Source organism: Ursus maritimus, unplaced genomic scaffold (genome assembly GCF_017311325.1).
Source record: "Ursus maritimus isolate PB19 unplaced genomic scaffold, ASM1731132v1 scaffold_23, whole genome shotgun sequence".
Lineage (NCBI taxonomy): Eukaryota > Metazoa > Chordata > Mammalia > Carnivora > Ursidae > Ursus > Ursus maritimus.
In genome coordinates this window covers 47,027,161-47,053,791 of record NW_024424786.1, presented here as the reverse complement: position 1 = coordinate 47,053,791, position 26,631 = coordinate 47,027,161, and the positions used below count along the sequence as shown (strand labels likewise).

The window sequence follows — 26,631 nt, the reverse complement described above, 5'->3', positions numbered from 1 at the left end:
GGGGGGGGGGGGGTACATGCAGAGCCACAAAGGGGCTGGCTGACCGGGAAGCCCCTGGAGGGGCCTGGGCTATCCAGCTCCCTCAGCCACCCCCACCGATGCCAAGGGTGGCCCAGCCGACAGTGCCCTGGAGCTGTGGCTCAGAAGACCCACAGGGCCCCGAATGGCCTGGGCTGTGCTGACCACTGGCCGACAAAAGCCGGCCCCTTGCCTGTCCCTCGAGGCTGCGTCCAGCAGGAGATGCCGTCAGAAGCCTTGACACGAACTCTTGAGGACTGACAACAAAGCCTGATCCCCCTCCCCCCCGGCCATTTCCAGAAGCCACCCGCCGGCCAGGGCTACACGGAGAACACTTCACAGGCCTAGAAAGGATACACTTTGAAAAACTGCCCCCAAAACATGTGGTCCTGAGGGTTCTGTCGTCTTTTTCTTATTATTTTACATAGACTCCATGATCAGTGTGGATGGGGCTTGAACTCACGACCCTGAGATCAAGAGTCAGATACTTAACTGACTGAGCCACCCAGGTGCCCTGTGAGGGTTCTATCTCAAAGAGGAGGGGGAGAGTAACTGCCCCCACCCCAGGACGGAGCTGGCCCAACGGGGGTGGGGGGAGTGGAGTGGAACTCTTCCCTTGCAGGGACCAGGGCTTGCTTTCTGAGCATTTTCAGGGCTGGGGGTTGCTTCCAAAGGTGCAGACCCTTCTGCTGGGGCTGGTGTGCCCCCCCCCCACTCCAGGGAAGAAGCAGGGACACGGCCAAGAGCTGAGAGGTGCCCCCTTCCTGCCACGTTCTGTCTGTAGCAATGGGAAACCGACTCAGGGTGTGCTATGAAGGTGCCCAGCGGGCGACAGTCTGGGGTGCATCGTGGGGCCAGGGTCACCTCCCACTGCGCTCACCACGTCCTCCGCCCCGGGCACAAGCCCAGACTTCTCAGCCTTCGTCTCCCTGAGAGATGGTGGCCGAGGCGGGAAGACAGAGGCAGGGACTCCAGTTCTTGTTAGATTCAGGAAAAGAAAACCCAAATAAACCAGCTTCGTCCACAGAGCTCGAGGAGCACAGAGGCAGAGCGGGTTTCTGGGGAGCAGGGCACCTGGTGGGCTCCCCAAGAGCCACTGGCTAGGGGTCTGTCCTGAGGCCAGGGCCAGGCCCGCCCCAACGCGGGGACGCAGCCCAAGGGGGAAGCAGCTCCTTCCAGGCGCCTGAGCAGCCCCTCTGTGACTCCTAGGCTCACACCTCCTTCCTATCATGACTTTGGGCGCCCCCTCAGCTCGTTCTGGAGCCAGCGTCCCAAAAGCCAAGTCTCCAGGGTGCTACAGACTTGGAAGAACTTTCTGGAAGTAGGAATCCAGGGAGGGTGCAGGCCTGGGGTATTCTTCCACGCCGACAGAGGTGTGAACACACACAGCTCACGGAGACAGCACTTCGAGGCGAACGTCAGCATCAGGTGACGTCCGTAGATGGCTCTTAGTGCCCGGAGGCTGGGCCCTCTCGCCACTGCACACACAGCGCGTCTCCCCGGCTGGGCTGGGCCTTCTCTCCCCCGCGCGGTGGAGCCTCTGAGCCTCAGGAGTGCAGAGAAAACAGGGTGACGGCAGGCCAAGGGTTCCAGGGCCACAACGGTATTTCTGGAAACCCACAGAAGCTTCCAGAACATAGGTGACTGTTCCTCAGGCACCACTCTTGGTCAGCAGGGGAGGCAGGTCCTGTTTCCAGGACCAGCCAAGCCTGACACCCAAATGCGTTGGCGATGAGTACCCCAGTGCTGGCCCCTGTCTGATCCCCTCTGCCCTCTGCCCCTCAGTGCAGGCGGGGGGATGCAAGGCTGGCTTCACCTCTGAGCGGTCAGGGTTCTTGGGGTATAACCTCGTGCTAGAGAGGAGAGGAAGGAAACTTCACTGTGTGCCAACCGTGAGCCAGCAAGTCCAGGGCCGTGTCACTTCAGAAACTGGACAGGAGAGGGCCACACGCCTGGGGCAGCGCCCGCCCCGCACTCCGGCCTCTGCTGTGGCTCCTTGGCCAGCGGCTGCAGGGGGGGCACACCCCAGGCCAGCCTCGCCACTGCCCTGCTCGCTGGTCTGCACTCTTGGGTGTTGCGACCTCCAAACCTCACGGTCAGGACACACAAAACTGAGGCCCACCCACCTCCTGGGCATCTGGGAAGCTGGGGCTGGAGTCACCGTCCCAGGGGGGCAGGGAGGTCAACTTTATTGACAGACACATGTTATGTACACGTGTGTTACCACACATGTCTCACCTGTGGGTAAGACCGGACGCTCACGATCCAGGGGATAAAAAAGAGCACCGTGAGAAGGCGCCAAGGGCCCGGGGCCTGCGTCCACCAGCCGCTGCCCCGACCTCCCTCAGGGCTTCTGGGTGGCAGGAGCTCACTTCCAAGGGCGCAGGTCACTTAAAGTCTGTTAACAACTTGACCAGCAAGTGTTTTCACCTTCTCTTCAATGTCCCCCAAAGTCCCCGACCCGCAGCAGCCCCGCGGCACCATGAGGGGGGACCCAGGGACCTCACACGGTGACTTTCTCCATCACGCTGTCAGTGACGTGGACTTCGTCCGCCTGGACAGTGACGGCTGCCGACTGACCGCACAGGTGCTGGTGGTCCTTCCAGTCCTGAAAGGAGAGCACACCGGTGCCACGTTACCCCAAGTGGCCACCTCACTGTGCAGTGGGGAGCAGGACCTGGGGCAGGGGCCTCCACCCAATGTGCGGTCCTGTGCGAGCTGCGTACCCAACCCGCTGGCGGTCTCTGCTCTCGGCCCAGCCTTGCCCGCCCTCACGTTTAAGGGACCAGCTCACATGGCAAACTACCGGGACGAGCCTTCAACACAGCGAGACCCGGAAGCATATCTACACCCTGACCCCTCCTACCTTTCAGAGATACACACAAAAGAAATATTCGTATGTGCAAGGAAATATTTACATCTGGTGCTGTTGCCCACTGTGTTATTTGCAATCCCAAAAGTAAAGAAAAGCTGGAGTCAGCCACACGTCCACAGAAGGTTTGGTGGCTATGGCTCAGGGAAGATTGGGGACAGGGTGGGTACGTAGGGCGAGATGTCAGCTCCTCCCCATCCCCCATGAGGGGACAGACGCTGCTTTCAGCCTGTTTGCAGGTGGAAACGGAGCTGAGCCCCGGTGAGGCCAGAGCCCGTGTCCAGGCCACGTGGAGCCACCCCTCCATCCGCCCAGACCGGGTTCTGCAGGAGGCTTGGCGGCCGGGGCCAATGAGGGCCGCGTTAGCCAGCACAGAGTAACCCCAGACACGAGGTAAGCGTTGGATTAGACAAGGACGCGACACGGATGCATATAATGCAGTCGGAGGAAACGAGTGCACCCAAGCGCTAACGGGGGGGCTTCCGGGACGGCAGAACTCCAGCGGGTTCTCTCTGTGCCGTCCTACGTGTTCTAAACTTTCTACAAGAAGTGTGCCCTATTGTTACAATAAAGTAGTAACCTGAAATTACCTAAAATCAACTTTGTAAACCTACGCGGTGTGTGACCCATCACAGGCCGGCTTCAATTCCACAGCATCTCACGCCCACGACAGTTAACTCAACACGGGTCATGGCGGCAAACGGGACAGTGGGAATCATAAATGTCTTAAGAGAAAACACTGGCAAAAGTTCTGAGACCCAACACCCACAGCGTGAACTGCATTAAACACATTTGCCCTGCAAACAACAGCCATGAGCAAGTAAACGGACAAGTCAAGGGCTGGGAGGAAGTGTTTGGAGTCACAGATCTGATGAAGGACCCGTGTCCAGATGTACACAGAGCCCCCCGTGCTCAGCAAGAGAAACAACCCAACTCACACATGGGCAAAATATTTACACAGACCTTTCCCCAAAAAGGACGCACATCCGCCCACCCAGCTGGGAGAAGACCCTCAGTATCACTGGCCACTAGCGGAGTGTGGATTAACGAGCGCTGGGGCGCCGCTGGGTGCCGGTGCGGACAGCCGCGGTCCGCTGCTCCACGCCAAGTGTGGGAAGTTGGTAAAACGCACAGGCACTTGGGAAAGCAGTTGGGAACTTTCTCAGCAAAGTGAACACAAATTTATAGACGACCCGGCAAGCCTGCACCACCGTAGCCAGCGAGACATATGGAAACGTGCCCACCCGAGAAGGTGGACCAGAGCGTGCACGGACCCCCAAGGACTCATGCCGTCAGCTCGGGGACAGGGAAGCAGTGAGGCACGCACCTTGCGATGGATGAGCCGGAAAAACACACGGAGCCGAGAAGCCAGATGCCAAGACCACACAGCACAGGACTCCTGGTACTGAGCTTCCCACGGAAGGCAAGTAGATTCATGGGGGGCTAAGGGGGTCTTTCTGGGGTGATGGACGGTTCTAAAATGGAATTGTGCTGTTTGCACAAGTATGATGTACATTTTGAAAAATCCCTGCACTGGGCCCTGAAAGCGGGTGAGTGCTGTGGTGTGGCCATTACACCCCCACGAAGGTGCACCCCCCATGCGGGATGCAGGAAGGACGCAGTCTGAGGGCTACAATCCACAAGGGTCCCGCCCAGGTCCACCCGGCAGTGCCAACCCCCTTGCACCTGTTCTCAGGGGCACAGAGAATTGGAGGGGCCCTTCTGGCTGGACTGCAGGTCCCGAGGTCAGCATTTATGCCAGATTACGAGGGGCTCAGGCTTCCATCTCCTTCCTCACACCCTGTCCAGAGTTCATTTGGGGTCCAACATGGGAAGTATGGTTTTCTAAATTAACTTTATATCAATTTATAAATAAAAGCAGAGCATGTCGTTATCAACACAACATGTCACAGGATACAGTTAACAATCCACAGAAACGGGTATCTCCGTGAAAAAGATCGTACCTCAAATCTAACCTCCCTGTTCAGACAGAGGTCCCAAGACCCCCGTTTACACTCAGACAAAACCCGATCTACAAGAATTCCATCGAGAAATAAACCCACGGCCCCTCCTGTGCCGGCTCCCGTCGGGGCGGATGGCGGAGACAAGCCCGGAGCCCCGCCACCCTCCTGGCCCCTGCCGTCCGGGCCCCTGCTCCTGCTCAGCTCTGGGCACAGGCTGCTACCCCCAAGTGCCCAGAAACCACCGTGCTGCCCTCTCCTCAGTGCAAAAGCCTGCTGACACCACTTCAGGGAAATGCAGACTTCTGATCCCATCTTCCAAATCTCTAGCACCGACGGACGGACGGACGGGCCAGGGACAGACCGGCCAGGGGCTAAGAGTGAACCTGGGAGCCAGGTCTTGCCCACCCACACATGCAGCTACAGGCCACCAAGCCCTTGGTGGCAAAATGCTCTCGCACACTGTCCGGGGGAGCAGGCAGGTCTCCGGGGGTCCCGTGGGATGTGAGAACGGGCCCTTCCTCCCTGTGCCGCCCCCTCCTCATGAAGCCCCTAGGCATCTGCAGACCCGGGTGGAGTGTGCTGCACTGGACAGCGCCCTGCGGATCAAACCCAGCCCTCCCCGCCCAGCATCTGCCGCACCGGCTACAGAAGCTGGGGACAGAGGAGAGCTTCACAAAGCCACCAAGGGGCGAGCGCCCTCGCTGGGCACAGTGCAGTCGGCACGCACACGTCTGGTGAAGGCAGCAGGAAGCCGACATAACGGCTCTACTTGCCACACTGTCATCCACACAACACACAGCCCTCTTAGCTCTGCTGAGTTACATTACACGCTGGGGGCGCTGCACCGCTCAGCTCCTTGCTCCGAGTCCGGGCGGCAAGAGTTACAAACACCTGACCCCGCGACTGCTACTCGAGAAATGTCGGCTAGCCGCAGAAGCAGAGACACACGGGAAGGGCCACGCTGGCTTCTGTGACCCACGCCCAAGTGCCCGGGGCTGGGAAGCGCGGACTGTGACGGCTTCGCCTTGGGTGGCGTCTTCAGGACCTTCGTGGAGCCTGTGGACACGGGGAGGAGGCCACTGCCCAGGCAAACAGACCGTGGCTGGGGCGGGCCTTCTGGAAGGAGCCCAGTGCAGACTCTGAGGAGGAGCAGGCAGGGGGCGGCGCAGTGGGCAGGGACAGGGAGGCGGCGGAGGACGCACCTTGCGCTGGCAGAAGGTGGAGCAGTAGTTCACTTTGTGGCAGCCGGTGCACTCGCTCAGGGCCTCCCGGCCACAGTTGACACAGGACTGCTGCAAGAAGGACACAAAGGCCGGTCAGTGTCGTGGGGACGCCTCCCCTCTGACATGTGTCCCCGCCCCCAGTGACGCCCAGACGCACATTCCCATCAACCCCACAGCCAGCTCCTTCTCTCTACCTAAGAGGGTCTGCACTCCTCGCCCGCGAGAGATACAGACATGCAACGTGGGGCCTTTTCCAAAGTCCGAGGAATTTCATTTGTGCCAAGTAAGCAGAGGAAGCCCAACCCAGGAGCGATCAAGCTCTCAGTCACTGATAACATTTCCCGCACCTGGGGACACACGGGCTACACCTGAGCGGTTGGGAGCACATTGCTGGCCTCTGTCACCAGCTGCCACGCGCTCCCCAGCCTGTGCCGCCCCACCAGCCCGGCCGGTCTCGACGGTCCACAGAAACACATGCTTTGTGGGCTCTCCCCCTCAATTCCACGGCTGGAGCTTTCCCTCTGCACTAACTGAGGACGTCACACAGCTAAGTGACCTATCCATGTTGATCGTAGTGGTGTGGCCAGTGCAGGTGCCGTGTGGCCGTGGGCTCCCCCGCCAACTCTACGGCATGGAGACAAGTGCCAGGCACTGGCCGGGGCACCGGGTCTGTACAAGCCAGAGAGCACGAGAATGTCCCAGCAACACTGACGGCAGGTGAGGGCCGGTGTGCACGCGACAGGGGTCAGGGTGTGAGTGGCACCCACGTAAGTCAGACGCGCCTCTTCACACCCGGAGCCCCGGCTCTGCGTGGATGAGCAGACCGCAGCCAGCCTCCTGCAGGGTTCTGTTCCGAACTTCAGCTTCCTTCATCGCAAGACGTTATATTCACCAGGTCTAACATTTCTCCACTCATAAAACCACCCCCAATGTGCACTCACTTCCAGAAACACGAGCGTTGGCTGGAACCCGAGGTGCTCATTTAGTTTGCCCCCTGCCTCTATAAGACCAAATACATAAAGAAAAGAAAGAAAACACTATCTACAACCGCGTACAGAAATTTCTCCAAGGAGAGCAAAGGCTTCCCAGAGTTTGCTGCACCGAGTGGAAGCAGAGGTGCGGCTGGGCGTGGGGCCCTTGCAGAGCAGAGGCTCAGTGGGAGGGTGACTGCGCACACGGAGCACGCACCCAGGGGAGCCCTCGTCACGGCCCTCGGGGGAGGCTCCACGCCGGAGGAGGCAGGGGGCTCCGAGTCCTCTTGCAGGATGTCTGTCCCTGTGGGCGAGAGAGCATGCGCTCCCCTGGACCTGCCGTGTCTGCGCTCCGAGTGCCCAGCAGTGTCAGTCGGAGGCCGTGACTCTGAGTCCAAACGTCACAACGAACGGACGGAAAGGGGCTGGCGCCTCTAGCACACGGGAGCACCTTCAGCCCCTCAGCCTTCCCAACACACACTGTGGGAAACTGATTTTAACCAGAAATCACACTGTGGCTGGCACTAGAGTCAGGCACCTCAGCTTCACGTACGGAGACAGACGGACAAGTACAGAAATACCGAGAGCGGTCTGTACACACGGGTCGTGAGTACACACGGCTCCGTCTGTCGGCTCAGGGGCCCAGAAGCTACGACGCCCCAGTGGCGAGGAGCACGCCGGCCCCCGGAACTTGGTTCCAGACCATCCTCTGGTGAAGGAACCAGGGCTCCTGGAGAAAAGGCTGATTCCAGGGCTGGGGCAGGAGATGCCAAGCTGGGTCTGGGGGGTCGTTCAGCGCCAGAAAGCGCACCGAGGGGAGGATGCCAAAGGGACCCAGGAGCCAAGCGAGAGCTCCCAACGGGCAAAGGCACAAAAATGTGAGCAAAATAAGGCACGCAGGTCTAGGGTATAGCCCAGAATATAAAACACGTGTAACAAGCTCATCCCAAGCCGAGCAAACACATGGGTGGAAAACAAATCTCGATGCAGAAGCGTCCCAGACACACACCGGAGTCCGCACCAGCCCCCGCCGCGCCCCCAGGAGGCGGACGGGACCCACCCCGCCCCAGGCTGTACTAGCGCAGCGACTCCGTGTGCAAAGGGGAAAGTCACTTTTATGGAGGAGAACCCTCTGAGGCTACGCACTGCCTGTGACCTGCCCCTCAAACGCCTATGCTGAGCCTTTGGGTATAGGGGCCCTTCAGGGTTAGATCAGGTCCTGAGGATGGGGCCCCTGAGGGACTGATGCCCTGAAGACACCAGAGAGCACTGTGTGCCCCATGTGAGCGCACAGGGAGAACGTGGGGTCTGCCGCCTGGAGGAGGTCCCTCCAGGACCCTACCCCGGGATCCTGCGGGCACCCCGATTCAACCCTAGCCCAGGTGACTGTCCGTGCCCCAGGTGCCCACGTGTGTCCCTCTTCCATCGGTGCACTTCTGTGCCTCGCTATACTTAGCTCTTAAAAACTAAGGACGACCAGGGGTGCCTGGGTGGCACAGCGGTTAAGCGTCTGCCTTCGGCTCAGGGCGTGATCCCAGCATTATGGGATCGAGCCCCACATCAGGCTCCTCCGCTATGAGCCTGCTTCTTCATCTCCCACTCCCCCTGCTGTGTTCCTTCTCTCGCTGGCTGTCTCTATCTCTGTTGAATAAATAAATAAAAATCTTTAAAAAAAAAAAAAAAAGTAAGGACGACCAGCGCAAGGCTAAGGAACGGCGAAGCGGCCAGGAAGGGGCACCACCCCAGCCAGGGCCCGAGGCAGTGGGCCCAGGACCCCGAGGCCACAGGCCGGCTTCGGCTGGACACTGTGCCCTTGACAGGGAAGGGCATCTGGTCTTCTGCCCTGTTTAATCTCTGCTGAGCTAATTACACACACAAATGGAAACGACTCATGATGAAAACTGCAAAAATCTGAATCGTCTCAGCTGGGCTAAATTTGATTTTTTTTTCTTTGTAATTCCACACAAAATGTCAAAGCAGGCAGTCCTAGGCCTTCCCTCCCTCTGCTGCAAACACCTGCATTCTCGCTCGGGGAGTCCACGAGACAGGTTCACCCACCTCTTCCTGACTCCCACGGCCTTCATTCGTGTCTTGTCCCCCGACCCCCCAGTACTCCTGGGGAGATACTTTGGGAGGGGTTCTACCAGGGTCTTTCCCAACAGCCGGTAGTGTTTGCTTCTCCAACCCTGGATGGGTTCCCACGAAGCAGTCACACCAAAGGACCCCCTGTGACGACACGGACACTAGTGCTCTTCATGGGCGGAAGCTCTGGGAAGGGAGATCTGTTTTCACACTGGCCAATGTCAAACACTCCTATCACGGCAAGTCCCGCAACAAAGAGACACTTAGTGGTCTCCACACGTAAAAGCCTAGACGGCCCACGTTCCCGCCCACCCCTCCTCCCGCCTCATGGATCTCTGCCCCCATCCCGTGGGCCACTTCTTGTGGCTGGAACACGTGCTCTGGGCCTCCCCATCCACACACTGCTCCAGTGGGGGCCTTCCCGCCCTTCTGAACCCCTCCAGGCCCCCATAAGGTCCCTGAGAGCAGGCTCTCCATGGGGTCAGGAGGATGTGAGGCCCCCTCACTTCACAAGAGCCCAGTGTCCAGGCATGGCCATCACAGGGCCACAGAGGTCAGACCTGTTGTCCCCCATGTGCAGAACTGAGGTCTGCAAGCACACACGATGTCACCAGACTACCCACGGGGCAGGGCTTCATGTGTCTGGGCTGTGCGGTGCCCCCACCTGTCTATGGCTCGAGAGAAAAGACAGACACACCTGTCACAAGTCCAGCCGATTTCGCAGGCACAGGACGCTGACAGGTGACGGATGCGCTCAGTGGGGAAGACGCAGGCCCAGACGTGGCCCTCCCACCCAAATGCTTAGCGTTCCTCCATGTGACGGGATTTTAAGGATAAAGGCATTTCGTGTTCATTTCTTTCTTAAAAATACACATAAAATTACAAATAAAATCCAAAGCCCCGCCTTGCGAGGGTGAAGACCTCAGCAATCCAGCCACGGGCAAGAGACTGGCCCCTGGGGGTGCCTGGGTGGCACAGCGGTTAAGCGTCTGCCTTCGGCTCAGGGCGTGATCCCAGCATTATGGGATCGAGCCCCACATCAGGCTCCTCCGCTATGAGCCTGCTTCTTCCTCTCCCACTCCCCCTGCTTGTGTTCCCTCTCTCGCTGGCTGTCTCTATCTCTGTCAAATAAATAAATAAAATCTTTAAAAAAAAAAAAAAAAAAAGAGACTGGCCCCTGTGTCATGGACGTTTCATAACAGGAATTCGGCTTCTGGACCCTTTGAGTGTGAATTGAGAATGCTCTTGCACGTGAGACTAAGACACGCGTCGGCCCCTGTGCCAAGCGCCACACCCCTGAACGTTGCCACGACCCCCGGCGTGGCGGAAACTACCTTTGCTGTGACTCTGTGTGCTTTCACGTCCGTCCCATTTGTCACTGGAGAATTCTTACCAAGGGGAGGAAATACGTCTACATCACCTACAAATTCTAGTCTGTGAAAGCAAAGCCCACATAAATTAGTGATGGAAAATCTGAAACTAGAACACTCCCTCTGCGCATTTCTTCACCAGCATGAAGCTGAGATTTCTGTGTGGCTGGTGCCACCTGAACCGGTCTGACAGGAGCTCTGTGTTCCCAGGGAGGGGGACCCGGCACCCCTAGCCGGGGGCAAAGGGGGGAGCGCGCAGGGCACAGGGCGTCCCCAAACACCAGGTCTCCGCTGCACAGAACTGTCCTGTGCCAACCATTGGGGTGGGGCCCCGACCAGGTCCCTGGCTGGGGGGCCGCAGTCCAGTGACCATTCCAAGTAAGAACACAAATGTCTGTTTCCCAGTCTATGCTTCTGCATACAACTGGAATTAGCAAAACGCAGACATTCCTTCCCTTTCATTCCCTAGACGCTGCTGGGGCAGCCGTGCAGAGACGTGCTCTCCTTCCCAGAAGGACGTTGCTGGACAGCTGAAGGACCAGCCATGGAGCCGGCAGCTGCCCCGTGTGCGCCCTGGGCCCCAGGACATGGGGGAGGATGCCACGGCTTTCCTTCACAGCTCAGATTCCCTCCCCACCCTTTAAAATGATCCCCCAGATCCCCTGTGACTCTGGGGGAAAGAGACCAGCAACACCCATTCAGCCACCTGAGCGGTACCTGCAGCCTTAATAGGGACCCAAAGAATGATGGTAACTTTACCTTTTACAATCACATTGACTTTTTAAAAGTCCTTTTTTTTTTTTAAGTAGGCTCCATGCGAGCCAAACACAGGGCTTGAACTCATGACCCTGAGATCAAGACCTGAGCTGAGATCAAGAGTCAGATGATTAAGTGAGTGAACCACCCAGGTGCCCCTAAAAGTACTTTTCGAAGCAAACACAAATAACCAATTTAAGAATGAGCAGAGGGCCTGAAGAGACGCGGCTCCACCGCAGACATGCTGGTGGTCAAGCAGCTGGGCGTCATCGAGTCCCCGAGGAGACACCCCGCACACCCATGGGGTGGCCACAGCCTCACCATCCGCACGACAATACCAAGCATTCAACAGACGCAACAGACAAAGAAATGGGGCATTAAAAATAGTTACAAAAATAGTGATTGAAAATCTTCCAAACTGAATCAAAACCAACATGAAGCCCCAAGCTTAACCAGGTTAACCGGCCTCTTTATTTTCCGTATTCTATTGCCTTGACAGGTCTCCCCGAGGCCTTCCAGACACAGACGGTCTGCCCCTCCTCGGGTGAGCCCGCTCCTGGAGACCGAACCACCTGCCCGTAGGAACGCCCTTCACCAGTGAGCCATCTGTTCCAGAGCCCACATGCCCACCTCCCCTCCAGGGGCTCACTCACACCACGGTGTCCCTGCCCAACTCAGCCAGGGACAGCCCCTGGGCCCCCAAGCCCTCTGGCCAACCCTAAGCCTGCCCACCGGCCGTTCCTCCCCACAGAAGCCACTTGCCCACATCTCCCTCTGCCTCCCAACGCAGCCAGGTGCTTCCCGGTGTGGCTGAGTCTGGTCCGGCGTGGCTCCTGCTTCTAGGGAGCTGTGAGCACTCATTTCTTCATCCTGATGACCATCCCACCTCTGCATGGCCGACCACACCTCACGAACACCAAAGTCAGTGCCCCGAACACATCAGCACATGCGGCCCATCGCAGCCACACTGCTCAACACCAAAGACAAACACGAGTTCCGCAAGCAGCCAGAGGGAGACACGCCCCGTGGAAGAGATCAAGGGTCCCGCCGCAGGACGCGGGGATGGCGTCTTCAAAGAGCGGGGGACAATGGACGCTGACAGCACTCCAACTGTGCTTCAGAAGGGAAGGGAGAAGGGCAGCAATGCCACACACACGAGGCACACTGTGCGCCGAGAAATGCCACAGGCGGAGGTGCAGGGCCCCGCGGCACCGAGAGCACCCGCAGCCACTAAGCAGAGGCACGTGGAGCGCACGCGGCCGTGAAAGCGTCTCGGTGGGCGCCCGGACATCACTACGGAACCTCTAACTGAAACGGGATTCGGTCTGACCCCAACACGCTAAGAAATCTAGAAAATTGCCGAACATTAGAGAACCTAGCAATCATTATCTTTGGGTAAAAAGATTAAGTTTTTTTTTTGCTTTTCTCCTTTCTATAAAATTCAGAATTGATATGTATTAGTTTAAAATTATAGTTTTTTAAAAAATGTTTTTAATTTATCTGCTTCTTCAGAACAAGCAACATTTTTCTTCCTTGGAAAAAACTCATACATTAAGAAATCATTTAAAGAATTAGGAACCCAGGGGCACCTGGGTGGCTGAGTCGGCGAAGCGTCTGCCTTCGGCTCAGCTCAGGATCCCGGGATCCTGGGATCGAGCCCCGCATCGGGCTCCCTGCTCAGCGGGGAGCCTGCCTCTCCCTCTCCCTCTCCCTCTGCCACTTCCCCTGCTCGTGCTCACCCTCTGTCAAATAAATAAATAAAATCTTAAAAAAAAAAAAAAACCCACATGGCTGGTGTGCTCCCAGCCTCCGCCCTGTCCCTGCTCAGCACCCGAGCGAGCCAGCAGAGCAGCTCCGCACTCCCCGGACCAGATCGTACTCCACTGCGCACAGACCGCCCCCGCGGGCGCACGCCTGGGGGAGCCACTCCGACAGGTTGGGGTTGGGCCCACCTGTGCCCACGGTCAAGGGAAGACTGGCCTTCAGCAACATAGAGGCTGGTGAGAAAAGCCGAAGGGGCTGAGCCCTCTCTGTGCTGCAGCAATCAGCTGCCGTGGGAACGCGCTCAGTCCCAAGGCTCTGTGAACCCTGAAGCCACGCCTGGAATCCTACTTCTAAAGAACGTGTTGGAAGCTGGAAGGGAAATGCCCCCAACAGCGGCGGACAGGGAGGAGGTCTCTGTAAGGCACCGAGACATAGGCAGAGGGGCTGGGACAGGGAGCGGGGTGGTAACAGGGAAGACGCACAACTGCCCACCAGCTACCTCAAAGACGGTCCAGAGGAGGCCTCTCCAAACCCAGAGAACCCAAGACATGGTTTCACCGCATGCCGATAGTCTGAAAGTACATGCAACGTCTGTGACAGGTGAGTGTCCAAAAAACAAGTGTCCATGGGCCGCTGTGGAACGTCTTTTCCCTTTTGAAATAAACCAGTCCTATTTACAAGAGCACAAAATCCTGAGCTGTAAGAGCATTCAGCATTCTATGAGAAAAGCTGAATCTGTAAATAATTCTCCAGTCTCGCTCTTCCAGAAAGTTGGGGAATATAAGCCAGTGTAGACAGCGTACGGCGGGCCCCCAGAGCCGGTGGAAGGCATGGGGTGGGCAGCCACAGACCGGGGCTTCCGCTCAGCCTGCCGTTACCTCTTTTCGCTCTGTCTCTGCCTGGACTCTGGCTTGGGCCACAGCGGCTTCTCGGTAGGAGCTGGCCTGCTTGGCTTGCTCGAACAGCGTCTTCAGCTGCTGTGCCGTACTGAGCAAGGAGTTGACCATCTCTTCCAGGTACAGCCAGCTCCGCTGTTCCGACATCTCCAGCCCGTTGACCACTGCAGGAGACACGGCTTTGGTGGGGGTGGAGGGTGGGACCGCCAAGGCCGGCAGAGAGGTCAACACTAGAATGGTCAGAAAGCAAAATAAAACAAGAAATCAATACACTTCCTCCATTAAAACTTCTCATCAAATGTTGGGAAGTGTGGGGGCAAGTGACCCGCAGGCATAAAACCCACACACCTCCCACTAAAACACTTCGGAAGGTGGGGAGACACGGCTGCATTCTCAGCGCTGCACCTGGACGTCCCTCATGCCGCCATCCACAAACACCTGCAGAGGCCCAACCCTGCGCATACAGGGCCGGAAGCCAGATGCTCCCAGACGACAGAGACCACGACAAAGTGTGCCCTGTGCAGGACGACCATGAAGCAGTGGACGGCGTGGGGACAAGGACAGCCTGAGCAAGCAATCTGCTTACGCCGCATGAACGCACGAGACAGAAGCCCCAGGGTGCCCTGGGTCTGTCTCTGCTCACGTCGAGTCCTCCCTGACATCTGTGACCACACACACGGTCCTCATTAGGAGTCACAGACATCAGGCTTCTCAAGGAGGGAGGACGACATTACAAAGATGGAAAGGAGGAAACTGGGAGGACCCTGTGGTTTGGATGGGAACTGGACCCTCGACACACATGCCAGGATTGGGGACCCGTGTGCACACGTCCCACCTGTCCGCTGGGAGGGCCCATGGGCAGGGACACCCCCAGAGCGGTGAGCACTCAGCTTTCCAAGACAAAAGCCCCCAACGTGCAGAGGCATGGACAGAGAGGTAGGGGGAGGGACTAATGAAGCAAGCACTCGCAAACGAGAAAGCAGCGCGTCCGCAGCACTAGGACGAGTTTCCATGTTGCCACATCGTCTCTAAAGGCTAAAATGTAAAAAACACACCCACCCGCCAGCTGGGATCACGAAGCTCCCTTGAAAACAAAGAGTACTGACACGGCAACGTGTCCAAAACGTGTGGTTAAGTGAGACATCAAAGCCAAACGCATGTGCAGCATGATATCATGATTAGGTTTCGGACCCGGAGCGATGCCAGCACTGGTCCTTCCACGTTTCGTGGACACTAAGCGCTCCGTGCCGGCCCTGGAGACGCCGGCCAACTGCAGGGAGCGTGCACCCTCGCGGGTAGGATGGAGGAAGAGCACAGCCTCCCTCTGCAAATCCCGGCAGCAGCTCCGGTCTCCATGGGGCTGTCTGCCGCCACACTGCGCGGGGACGACCGGGTGGGCAAAGCTCTAATCGCAGCGCGTTCACAGACACGGGCAGTGGCTCGGACTCCACCAGCCCCCAGTCTAGCGTATCAACAGGAAAAACCCAAACAAAACCTACTTCACTTAAAAATTCTGTCCTAATGAGCAACTCTGAGGATACTAGCCTGCAAGTGCGGGAACTCCCTCAAACCAACCTATTTTGGGATGAGATGTTGGCAACGCAGCTTCTGGAAATGGTGCGATCTGACAGCTGTCCTGGTAGCCCGGGTAGTGGGGCTCCGGATGGCCAACTCTGCACGGGGGCTGCACACCTGCCTCTTGTACTGTCGGGGACAAAAGGGACAAGACAGCCTGCTGACCTGGCTGTGGCTGCAGATCGGACACCTCCAAGCGTCTCCAGCTGCACCGTCCCCGGGGGGAGTCGGGATGGCGGAGGTGCTGGGGTACACCAGGCGACATAAAGTTCGGTACAAACGTTAGTCTCAGCCACGTCTCTCCACACCTTCTGGCCGTGGCTCCGGGAGCACCTACCAGCACACTGTGGTCCCAGGGGCTTGTACTGTGTGGCTGGTCGAGAGCAGGGGTCGGCAGATTCTAAGCACTTTCTGTGACACCAATCAACCCGCACCCAGCAGGCCGGCCCGGCGTCCTCCCGCACCCGCCAATCCAAAGCCCCTGCTCCAGGCTGCCGCCGCCGCGCCCCAGGTCAACAGGGATGACACGTGCAGCCCCCGGGGCAGGTGCTGAGGACAACTCACCTGTGGCTCCCGCGAAGACATCGCCCTGGGCCGGGCTCTCTGAGATGACAGCGGTGGCCTCCACGGTGGACGCCCGGTCAAAGGTCAGCGCGCCCGAGGTAGTGATCTGTCCTGAGGGGGTCACGGTGACTGGAAAAGCAGAAGCACTTTTTACCACCCAGCTCGCCCACGGCACAGGTCAAAGCCTGGGCACGGCACACGCCCCAGGCACCTGTGCAAGGGCCGGAAGAGACCAGGGACCCTCTGCACCTCGGAGGGGACCCACTCTCTGCGACACCCTGCTCACATCTGAACAGCTTCATCGGGAAACAAACCGTAAAGCGTAAACCCGCGGCACTCTGCTCCCCCGTCGCCTGGCGCTGCCCGACTCCTCCAGCGCGCGCTGCGGGGCCACCGCTGCAAGTGCGAGTCCACAGCCTCCGCGGGCACCCAGCACAGGTGCTAACTACTGACGCGCTGTCCCCCGGGGCAGCCTCGCCCCACTCTGTAAACCCCTGCTGCCCATTCTGTGCTTCAAACACAGACTCTCCCTCCGTCCTCCCGTCTGCGACACAACTGGGATGGTGCTCACGCGGACGCCCCGCCAAGGAGGAGCTGCTCTGGGCTCATCTCATTAGGAAATATGTGTGGGCACACGCAAAGGGGTCTACGGAGATAAGGGAGCCCCCCAAGGATGTCCCCTACGCTGAACCGCGAGACAAGCCCCAGGGGTCAGAGGTCAGAGGTGCCGCGGCTCCGCCTCTCTCAAACTCACAGGCGGTGGCAGCTGTGGCGGGAAGCAGCGTTATGTTCTTGGGGGGCTCCTTTTTCACGGGGGTTGTGGGCAGCTCGTTCTCCTTCTTGCGCCTTTTGTAGGGGACAAAGAGCCTGACCGGACCGCTCTGTGGGAAGAGGCACAGTGAGGGGAGGACGGAGCTGCCCCACGCCCCACTGCGATGCAGCCACCCGCCTGCCTCCCTCCTGCACCAGGGGCAGAGCGAGGCTCAACATGGCGGAAGCTGCGAAGACCAACCTCTCTTCAGGCCCCAAATTCCTTACAATGACAGAAAATGCTTTTTAAAAGAGTATGTGAATAACACTGTTGGAACACAAGAAAAAGCAACATCAACATATGGAATTTTTAGGAACTGCAAGGGGACAGAAAGCAAACGGGGACTAACTTAAGTAGAAAGAGCGCCCTGCCCAAAAGAGAACATTCCAGCAGGAAGAAGGCCCTGTGGTCACCAACTACAGGGGACCTCAACACACCAGCAACCACAGAAGAGACGATGACCAGCACGGAGCAGATCCACAGGGTGCAGTGGGGACTGACGGCTGCAGACCCCGAGGGCCAGACCATCTCGCTGGACGTCCCCATGCTCGGGGGGCGTGAGACCCTTGGGAACCGACGCAGGCTCACAGCTGCAGGCCCCTCCATGCAATTTTTCACTCGGGTCTTCTGTTTTTCAATTCTAGAATTTCCGCCGGGTTCCTTTTTGAAATTTCTGTCTCATTAGGGGATTCCCCACGTGTGCGGAGACACAGCCATCTTCCCTCCTGCTCTGCACGGAGCACACATGGAGGCCGGACCCCCAGCAGCTATTTCTGCAGTCAGCGGCAACTAAGCGTAAATGCGGTCATGGGGGCCCCTGACCCGAGGGGCCCGAGGGCTCGCTCCCTCTGCCACGTGTACGCACAGCACTGCTGCCTGCCGCCCAGGGGCTTCGCCTGTGAGAAACCGGTTTCTGGGGCCAAAGCCCCCCGCCTGTCTGTGGTGTTCTGTGGCGGCCGCCTGAGCGACTGAGACCTCTTCCATGGATTCTTCAGATGGGTCCCCTCAGTTCTGTGAACTCAGGGCACCAGGAGGCCCCTGCCAAAGTGACATCTCAGCCGGGTCTGCCGCGCGTTTTCTTCTGGGTGGCCTACAACTTTTTGTTGAAAGCCAGACATTTTAGGTGACGTACTCTAGCAACACTGAGACTGACTCCTTCTCTGCAGGGCTTCCTGCCGCTGCTCATGGGCCTAGTGACCTGGCTACACCCGGCGGAGTCCCACCAGGGGAGTCACACCAGCGAATCCCACCAGTGAGTCCCACCTGGTGGAGTCCCGCCCGGCAGGGGTGCTGTGCTGCTTCCAGCTGGCCGCTCCCCTGCTACACCACCACCCAAGGCACAAACTGCTCCACTGTCTGATTCCAGTCGCATTAGGGCTCCTTTATGGGGAGTTTTTGAGACAAATCTTTGAGGTCTGTTCTTATCCCGGGACTCTTCTGAGCTGCGGTTTTCCCCAGCTCTCTGCTTTAGCCTGGTGCTCTCATGCGCTGCCAGCCTGTCTTCATGGCCCGTGTCCATACAGCACTCCTCCGGAGCTGGGGGCGGGAATGGTCCTCGCATCTACCAGAGCAACAGCCCTGCTTTAGTGGTAGGGCTCCGGGCAGGGGCAGAGCCTCTGCTCTCAGCCTGCCTCCTGTGCCATGGACCTCTACACTGGGAGCAGGCTGGAGCATGGATGCTGGGGCACGGTATTCCTGCCCTGCCACGCCCAGGTGGAGCCTCCACTCTCTGAGAGAGGCTGGGTGCAGGAAGGGCACCCCGGATATCTCGGTCACGCACGCCCAAAATTTAGTTTCCGCAACTCGGAGCCGGGGCCGGGCATGGGAAATGCTGCTGTGCTGGCAGTCCCAGTGCTGAGGGCACAGGGAGTAGGTCTCCCTCCACACAGAGCTGGAGGGAGGCAGGAGTGAAGAGGTGCACGGGGGTCTTCACACTACGGTCCCTGAAGTGGAAGCTAGAGTGTTAGAATTTGCAAGTCTGATTCACCAAGTTTTAGTTTATGGATCGTGCCTTTGGTTTCACGTCTGAGAAACCCTAGGACATGAAGTTCTCCTGTTTTCTTCCATGAATGTGACTTCTATGTTTTGGATAAATCTGGACCTGTGATCCATTTTGAAGTCATTTGTATATAAGGCGCCAGGCCGGGGCCAAGGTGCATCTCTAGGCCCACGGCTGTCCAGCTGTGCCAGCAGCCCGCGCGTGAGTGCACCCGGGACCTCCTGCCTCACCAACACCGCACGTCTTCACGACAGCAGCTGCGGAACAGGGCTTAGCTGGCGTGTGCTGCACGTCTCCAATTTTAGTCGTTTTCTCAAAATTGCTTTGGCTGTGCTATTTCCTTTGCCTTTCCATACACGTTTTAAAGTCAGCTTGTTTAAAGCTCTACAGAACCCCGCTGGGATTATGATAGGAACCACGTGAAGCCTACAGAACACCGTGGGAAGAACCGGCGCCTTCTGCGCTGTCCTCCACCCCACAAGCCTGGCGCATCTGTCCAGGTCTTCCCCCGTTTCTCTCGGCGGCATCTCTGGGTTCCGCATACAGCGTCAGTACACACTGTTAGATTTCTGTGTATTTCAGCATTCTGGAGCAACTGCAAATAATTCTACCAAGTATTCTAAACTTCCAGATGGAATGAATTCCCGTAGCTTTTTCTCTCTACAAGATCCCCGAGAAACTCACTACTAGTTTCTCCAGGCGAACTTTAAAGTCATTTAATTTTCACAAAAATATCCCATTGTTGATTCCACTAGAATCACATTTAGTCTATACATTAACTAGACAATTTTAGAGTATTTAGTTTTTCCACCCAAGAACATGATGTCTCTCCAATTAAATGGTCTTTTATATCTTCTAATAACCAGATAAGTAATCAAAATAAAATCAGGAAATCTCATTAAGCAGCTTTTAAAATTTGAAAATATTTTAAATAAGAATTCAACGCTAAGGAAGGCTGAACACTGGGATGTTCATACATTACAAATCAGTACTATGTTTTTGAAAGCTATACAACAAGATATGTTAAAATCAATGAAAAAGTTATTCTTTTTGAAATTGTTAAGGATTTAAAGAAATATTTCAAAAGACATTACAAACTCCTTGTAAATAATTTCAATGTAGTATTTTTATGAAATAATGTTAGAAATATGTAGAATATAATACAACATGTATATACTTATAACCATAAAAAAAAAAAGCTGTGTCTGGTTTTGGGGTTAAGATGGCGATGTTACAGGAGCCTTCTGTTGTTCAGACAAGTCCCCTTCAACATGCTTTGACCACCGTGCGGGGCCAGCCTCGTGCATCACCCGAGGCATCAGAGTAATGTCTGAAAAGCAGAATTTGAGTGAGAAACTGGTAACAACCCCTAGCTAAGCTGTGGGGCACCAGGGACACAGGGACACACGGCTCTAGAGCTGCGTGCACGGCAGGAGGAGGACAGGACAGGGCACGGGAGCAGGGAGCTGAGGGTGGGAAGTGCCTGTGAGCAGACGGAGCCGCTGAGCGAGCCTGGCGACCGGTCACTTCCTGGTGACTCACCAAGGTCATGTCATCACAGCATGCGGCACAGGTGCAAGAGGCAGCATGAGGGTTTAGGATCCCGTCCTGAAATTCAGAGAGTCCCATGGTGCGTGAGAAAGCCGGCCTTCCGTGTGAACCATCAATGCTAGAGGAGGGCAACTAGCTCTGCCACTGATCTGCCACTCAAGGAGTTAAAACCCTGTCACTTCCAGAAACTTCTCTCCCCCGCACTTCTATACAAGGCCGTTATCGGTGGCAGGATCCACCACTTCCCCTCCAGGAGGTGAAAAGATTCTACAGGCATTATTTCTTGATCAACACCCAAAGCACTACATTGGAAAGAGCAGTTAGAAGCCCTCTCCTCATGTGATGAGTAAACTGAGGCAGAGGGAAGTTAGGCTTCTGAAGGGGGCACGCGCCTGAGTTGGAGCTCCTGTGTTGCCTCATGCGCTCCCAACAATACCATCACCGTCCTGTGTGAAACACCGGCAAAAGCAGGCTGGGGCCTAGCCCAGGGCCACACATCCAGGGGGTAGAGGACGCACAGCCCGTCTGCGTGACTGCATTCTGTGGCCCCGCCACAGGGCACAGAGGCCCAGGGAAGCCCCACAGCCTAAGCCTCGGGAGACACTCCTGCTACATCTTCAAGCTTTCCGCTAAGACCCAGGGCACCTGAATGAGGCACTGCAATGGCCTGCCCGCGTAGCGAATGCTTCTCTTCCAGTCCTTACTGCTGGCTCTTCCTGCCATGGCTTCAAACTCGGTCGGACTGTACCAGTTCTCCCCCTGCTTAATGCATCGGCCCCGGCCTCCTGAAATGACACAGGGGACCAGCAGAGTGAAGGCACTGCTTGCCCACAGCAGCCCCGCTGGCTGACAGCGGCCAGGTCCCCCTCCTCTCCTTCCCCGCCTCCCACCTCGCTCCTCCACAGGTGCTCCGCAAGCACCAGAGCCCCTGCCCGGGCCTGCCTGATCTCACCCCCTCCCATGGACAGCCCCCCCATGAAATCACACCCGCAGGCCACGCCTGCCTACTTTAGCTGTCTGCTCACCATCCACAGGCACAAGCCCAACACGGGCTCCCGCGGAGCTCGTGACATCTGTCCCACTCCCAGAATGGGGGTGAGTCCCCACTGCCTACAGGTCCCCAGGCTGACCTGGGAACTTAGGGAGTGCATTCCAGGCCTGCGTCTCCCCTCACTTTCTCTCCTCCACTGGTCACTATGTCTTCTCAATGAGTCCCCACCACACCCTCAGCTCTAGTGCCCAGGGGCTGCGAGCCCGGCTGCTTCACTAGCGCCCGTGTCCTTGCGGCCCACTGGGCCTGCGCACGGTGGGGTTGCCAGAGGCTGGGCACGTCTGCACCCCGGGCGGCAGGGCCCCGGGCAGCAGGGCCCCGCGCCGCCTCACCTGAGCCCAGCCTGCTCTTGAACAGCGTGCCGCTGATGTTCCGGCAGCGCACAGGCAGCTCGCTGTCGTACACTGAGGGGTCCCAGTTGTATTTGGTTCCGCCTCTTTCTTGACCGGGAGCCGCAGGACTTGGAGGACACTGAGGGCCTTGGGCAAAGGAAGCATTTTGAAAATAAGAGACACGGGACATGCCCAGCATAACTGGAAAAGTACAAGCACCTCCTGGACTCTAACGGCGGGTTCTCCCACTACCACCCCAACGTGGCAGTCCCCTTCCACTCTGGGCAGCAACTTCTCAGCCTGGAAAAGCCCACCTTCTCTACTCAAACAATAATATTTCCATTGCAAGTTTACCACAAAACTAAATAAGGCAATCCCAGAGTGAACTCTGCGAGCGCTCGGCTGCGCTCTTTCTGGAAAGCCTGAGCAGAACGTTCGGGCAGCACCTGGTGTAAGCGGAGCAGCTGGCCCCTTCAGCCCGGCCGTCTCCACGATGCTCCCGTCCGTGTGCACGACAATCAGCGTGGCCTTCTCAGTGTTCAGGCTGTCCCCGATCTGCAGCGCCGTCCTGCCAGACTGGAATAAAGAACATCTCAGACAGCAGCTGTAGGGCCTGTCGCCTGGTCCTTGCTAACCGTCACCAACAAGGGCACCCGACCAGGCTTCCAGGGCCTCTTTCAAAGACGCCCCTAGGGGCGCCTGGGTGACTCGGTCGTTAAGCGTCTGCCTTCAGCTACAAAGACGCCCCTAAAACACCTAAACACAGAGCCGAGAGCAAGAAAGACAGTGCTCTGTCGGGGGCCGTGAGCAAATGCTCACAATCACCTGCCAAAGTGAACGAGTCAACACGTCCCACAGATACACCCTGGAAACAGGAAGTGCCCTCTCGTCTATCTGAGCAGCCTCTGCAGGTTCACAGGTTTCTAGGGAGGGTTCGGAGACCAAGTCCACAGTTACAGCCGGGGTCTGGGGCAGGACTCCCTTCTCATGCCCGTGCCCCATGCACAGCTCTACCGATGGCCACCAGACACCAGGACCTCCCCGACTGCGCTGCTCACATACCTGTCCACGGTGGCCAGGGGCTACTGTGACAGCACCTCCTTCCTCTGGGCCGGTCTGGCCTCGCCCTTCCAACTGCCCTGCTCCCTGGGTGATCAGATGCCCCTCTCCTGCCCCCACTGCCCCTAGGCGCACGCCTCACAGGGCTCTGGTAAACAAACTCTCAAGGCTTTGCCCAGACAGCCCTGGGGTAGACAACACTCACTCCAAGCAGCCTGTTCAAACCCAACATCTTGGGGTGCTCTGATGCTTTCATGGTGAGAACAGAACCCACGAGGCAAAGTGAAAAGACCTTTCCTTACATCTGAAAATCAAATCAGGGGAAGTGAGTACCAGCTCATCGTGGAGTCGAGGGACCTCCACCCCATGAGCACGCGCGAGAGCACACACACACCTGCATACACACCCAGGCCTGGGCTCATACAGCTGGAGGGTCGTTGCCTCTGTAAGCGTGTCAACACTGCTCATGTCTGATCATGAAAACACGCAACTCTCTACTGGAAAAAGGGAACGTTTTGTGTCCATTTAAGAATCACAAAAATATCTTCCTTATTAAGGCCAATGAGAATATACAGATATTTGAGACCCAGCTCCTTGTCCGTTTCCCACAGGATCACTAAGTCTGCAGGTCTCCCTGTCCTCAGAGCCTGCTGCCAGCACCGCATCCAGGGGGCTGCACCCTAGCTCCCTGACCCTCTGGCTCCAGTCCCTTCTAGAAAAGGGGACAAACCAGAATCTGCTGCTGGGAAGGACAGACTAGTTGGAAGCATGAAATTATCACCTTGGCTATCAGCTCATATGCATTCTGACACCCTAAGAAATAAAGCAAGTTTCTGAAACCTGTAGTCTGCTAGTATAATTAAGAGCGTGAGTTTTCTGTTTGTTGCCATGCCAACAATAGTAACTTTACTTCCCGGGCTATAGTGTCCCAGGTGTGTGATCAAGGCTAGAAAGAAACCATAGCTAATAGCTGTGGCAAAGCTCCAGAAGAGTCCCCCATTGTGCGGTCATCTGTCAAGCACCGGGAGACAGGAGCACTGCCTGAGGGCAGAGCACAGCCACACCCCTCGGGGCACCCGGGGAACCCAGAGCAGGCCTCTGGGGCAGTCAGGCTTAGGAAAGATGCGCTCTGGGGTCTGGGGAAAAGTGCTCGCAGGGCAGCTTACCAGAACGTGTCCCGAGAGGGAGGCGGCATTCGCCACGGACGTGGTGAAGACGTTGTCTGCGGAGGCGCCCACGTTGGCCACGGTCACCGTGGTCACCTCTGCAACACAGGAGCCTGACTCAGCACACCGTCAGAGCTAGGGGCCTCCCACACGGGCCCCGAAAACAGCGTCTCTCCATCAGGTATCTGCACTTCCAACCAAGGGACTCTCAACATTTGTACACTAAGTGCTCACTCAACACTTCTACATCACAGCCTAGGTGACCTGGGTCTCAGAAAAAGGGAGAGGAAAGGCTCTCCCGGTGTTAGAGGCTTTCACTTGCGGTGAAAACCCGCCCCCACCGCACACCCACTGAGCCACCCCTGGGCTTCTCGCCTCCTTCTAGGAGAAAATCACACACCAAGGCTCCGCGCATCCTGTGGTCATCCTGTGATCAGACATCGGCCGTGTCACCGACACACAGTTCCCTCCCTTCCCAGCCCCCTTCTCCAGGTCAGCACAGGGCAGGCTCAGGTCCCTTGGTCATCCTTCTCCTCCACCTCCCCCTCTTCTGCTCGCTGCCCACTGCTGAGGCTTTCCTTCCTGCTCTGGGGCTGGGTCATACAGCACTCTAGAACGCCCCGAGCCTGGGGCAGCCTCTGGCACAGGGGAAGAGCTCCACAAACACTGGTGAAAGAGTCCTGCATATTCCATTAAGCCAGTGCCCCCCAAACGGCACTGAAGCGCCTGTCCCCCGTCTGTGTCCTCCCCTATGCCACACCACAGGAGGGTCGAGGAGATTCCTGCCTGAACACAATGGACTCAGCCAAGCAGCTGTCTGCCCACAGGAAGCAGCTTCAGACAGGCAACACGTCCCGCTGAGTTACTTCCACCTGGCAATTACCTGACCTCAGGAACTTGTAAGAGAAAAGTTGTAGTGCTTTCCTGTATGCAAAAACACAACTATAAAATTTTGCAGGAAAAACAACTCATTTCTCTGAGGCTGTGATGAACGGTATCACACTTCTTTTCTGCATCCAGAAAAAACATATGCAAAAAGCACAAAAAATTGAAGAAAAACTTCATGGTCCAAAATCCCAACGTTAAACCAGTTTAGCAACAAGAAGCAAAGGCTCTAACAGCCACAAAGTCTTCTTCCCTCGTTTGTGAGGACCCCATGCAGACCACACACACACCAGCGGCACTGGGGCAAGCAGGACCTGGCCTGCACCTGAGGCCCGGTTGAACACCTGGAGTGACCAGGACCACCAGGACCCAGGAGGCTGCTGGCCAGTCCCCAAACCTGGGAGGCTCCTTAGGGGAAAGTGCCTGACAACGTGTGTGGGCAACAACACGATGACGTCTGCCAGGGTTCCCACACACAACTCTGAGTCCTCGGAGGCCTCCAGGGCCACTGGGGAGCTCCCTGTTAGGACAGGGCGCAACACCTGGGAAAGCCTCTACCATCTTCAGGGTGGCAGTCTGGGGAGACAGACGGGGACAGACCAGGAGGGCAATCTGAGGAGTCAAAGCATGATGCTGACCTCTGCTCTCAAGCTGGGTGAGCACCATCTTGCTCCCCAGCTCTCAGGTCACCCCTGAACTGGCCCTTAGGATTCCAGGTGACCTGACACATCCACCCTCAGGCTCCTCCGGGGCAGGATCCATGTCTGATCCCCACGCCCCTACTCTCCCAGCCCCCAGGGTCACCAGCGCCAGGGAGAGACAGAGGAGAGGACAGCAGGGCAAGAGGCAGGTGTCGAGAAGGTTCTGGAAGGAGCGCAGAGTGCCTCCCTGGGGGGCGCGGCTGGCGCAAGGTAAAGAGGTCTGGGGAGCAGGTGCGGAAAGTGTGCCCGCTGGGCAGGGCCAGGCTGGCGCCATGGGCAGGCGTGCAGGAACGTCGGGGCACACGAGGGAGGTGTGAGGCCTGCAGGAGGCATGTGTTCAGGGCAGCAGAGGTAGGCTGCTCACGGGCGCGCGCGCAGGGCAGGTGTGTGCGGGAAGCAGGGCGTGCGGGGCAGGTGCGCACAGGTGCACGGGCCGGGCGCGGGACAGGCGCGCAGGTGCACGGGACGGGCGCGGGGCAGGCGCGCGGGAACCGCGGGCGGGCGGCACTTGCCTGCGAAGGCTGCGGCCGCGGCGGCCTCGTCGGGGCCCGGCAGGGCCTCGGCGCCCATGTCCATGTGCCCGGGCTCGGCGGCCATCACCGCCACGGCCGTCACCCGCCGCGTCTCGCGCTCTGCCTCCGAGTCCCCGTCCTCCTCCGAGTCCTCGTCCCTGCTGAGCACCGGCTCCTCCGCCTCGTCTCCCGCCGCGGCCGCGGCCGCCGCCGCTACAGCGGCCGCGGCCGCCACCGCCGCCGCCTCGGCCAGGCCCAGCTGCTTGGCGGCCGAGTCCGAGTCCTCCATCCGGACTCCGCCGAGCCCGCCCGAAGGCGCCGGCCGGGGCCGCCCGAAGGCCGGGACGGAGCCCGAAGCGCGCCGCGCGAGCAGGGCCGCCCGAGCCGAGCCGAGGCCGGCCGAAGGGGCCAGCCGAGCCGAGCCGAGCCGAGTCTGCCCGAAGCCGTTCGCCCCGCCGAGCCGAGGCCGCCCGAACAGGGGCCGAACCGGCACGAAGCGGCCCAGTCGA

General features: G+C 57.9%; 1 protein-coding gene across 2 annotated transcripts; it reads right to left on the bottom strand.

Moving 5' to 3' along the window:
- Positions 1-2,190: 2,190 nt before the first annotated feature.
- DEAF1 (DEAF1 transcription factor) lies at positions 2,191-26,434 on the bottom strand. 2 transcript variants are annotated; one of them, XM_040639737.1, is made up of 12 exons: positions 26,123-26,434; positions 24,025-24,122; positions 22,246-22,375; positions 21,800-21,946; positions 21,062-21,201; positions 20,408-20,473; positions 16,810-16,936; positions 16,056-16,184; positions 15,492-15,620; positions 13,899-14,146; positions 6,057-6,146; positions 2,191-2,626 (listed from the first exon to the last, which is right to left on the bottom strand). In XM_040639737.1, the coding sequence occupies exons 1-12, from the start codon at positions 26,409-26,411 to the stop codon at positions 2,522-2,524; spliced, it is 1,698 nt and encodes a 565-aa protein (XP_040495671.1). In that variant the 5' UTR covers positions 26,412-26,434; the 3' UTR covers positions 2,191-2,521. The 2 variants fall into 2 exon arrangements, with proteins under 2 accessions (XP_040495671.1, XP_040495672.1); XM_040639738.1 differs by lacking the exons at positions 24,025-24,122; positions 26,123-26,434 and adding an exon at positions 23,064-23,376.
- Between the last annotated feature and the right edge of the window lie 197 nt (positions 26,435-26,631).